The 1,598-nt window shown below is 38.0% G+C and overlaps 1 protein-coding gene across 1 annotated transcript; it reads right to left on the bottom strand. All coding sequences in view use genetic code 11, as the record gives it.

Moving 5' to 3' along the window:
- Positions 1-441: 441 nt before the first annotated feature.
- EGR_02560 (hypothetical protein) lies at positions 442-1,551 on the bottom strand (the record flags this gene model as incomplete). The annotated part of the gene is made up of 2 exons (XM_024491809.1): positions 442-516; positions 1,456-1,551. 2 exons carry the CDS (start codon positions 1,549-1,551, stop codon positions 442-444), a joined length of 171 nt encoding a protein of 56 aa, XP_024353624.1.
- Between the last annotated feature and the right edge of the window lie 47 nt (positions 1,552-1,598).

The following is a 1,598-nucleotide window of genomic DNA, read 5'->3' as shown; positions in this document are numbered from 1 at the left end:
GGGATAAACCACCATCGTATTACGTAAGAACCAAACAATTGCAGCCCTAGAAACGAGTAGTTTTGGTACTCTACTTATGCATTAAAATACTCAAATGAGATGTTTATTAAAGTCTTAGAGGAACCATTATAGTGTGCTAGTCCGGTGAATCTAAAAAATGAATATTTGCACAGAAAAAATTGCAATTTTCGGTTATTTTGTAAAGAGGGGATTTTTTGTCAGGATACCAGCAAGAAGAATGCTACGTGCTTTTTTTAAAAATATTGTTTAATGTAAACGTAAATAAGCATTTCGGTGGAGGCAGAAGAAATTGTCAATTACATGGAACTAGCAGAAATATGATTAACCGAAAAATACCAGCACAGTGCTCAAAGTGCATTTTAGAAGCTGTAAAGTAGCGACTGAGTTTATTGACCTGACATTTTGTTGAATTGTGATTAACTACGTAAGCACCACAGTTTTTTCGTCCATCCTGCTCCATAGCCCTCGAGTCATCCGAATAGTCCTCCAATTCTCCTGTAAGTCAGTAACATATTCGCCCGCACTGCTTTGGCTTCTTATGGCTTCGGGGAAGTCTTAGGTTGCTTTGGCAAACTGTAATTAAAGCCTTTAATAAAAGCGACAAGTGCTTTTTAGTTTTCTCTCAATAAATTCTGGTTAATTATGGTTTGATTTTCCTAACTGAGGTGAAGTAAAGCTCGAAATATCAATATGCTTTTTCAAGGAAGATGAAGAGCTAGCTAGCTTGATGGCTGCTGAGAGTTTCACTACTGACAATTCTACTGCATGGTTTAAAGTAGACTGAAAATACCCTTAATTCATCTAAATTTGTGCCAAGTAGCGGAATCGTAGTACTTAATGCTATGTCCTATGGTGATTGGAATTCTATTCTCTAATCTTTGTTATTAAATGGGAACTTAAACCTCTTTGAGTAGAGATCATATTCGTTACCATTTACACCCAACACATTTGTTACTCTGGGGCCCCTGAGGAAATTCAATGTCAGCAATCTGGACGATTTATTGCTCCAGTAAAAATATATCCCTCAAATCGAGAATATTTTACATCTGTTGCGTTGTCTTAAACCCAACCACCATCCTTAGTCCGCTGTTTGATGCAACCATAAACTGATAAGGGCCACTTGTCACATATGTGTGACACAGAGGGCAAATGAATTAAAGTGCTTGGCCAGTGCAAGCTAGTTTTTAATAACGGTTCTCTCTATCATAATTTGACACTTCAACAATATGCGACCATTTTTTATTGTGGGTGGATTTTTGGTAAAACGGAGTTGTTTTACCATACCCCACTTCTCAGCGGAGGGTTTAAATGCAGAAACGATTTCAGTAGGCAATTCTGTCAGCCCTTACTGACATTATTGGGCATTGAAATGGCCCAAAACTCTTTTTAGCTTATTATTTGTGATGCAAATTCTGTAATAGGTGAAACACTTACAGCGGTTTTTGGAATTTGAGTAGGGGCTTGCCATCTCGAAAGGTCCTCCAGATGTCTGTACTCCAGCTTGCCTGACGAATGGTTGCTATAACACATGGTCCATATCTCCCTCAAAAGCAGTCCTGTGGTAATTTCACATTTTA

This window comes from Echinococcus granulosus, assembly GCF_000524195.1.
Source record: "Echinococcus granulosus chromosome Unknown EG_S00012, whole genome shotgun sequence".
NCBI classification, from domain to species: Eukaryota; Metazoa; Platyhelminthes; class Cestoda; order Cyclophyllidea; family Taeniidae; genus Echinococcus; species Echinococcus granulosus.
This window is presented reverse-complemented; position numbering and strand designations above follow the sequence as displayed.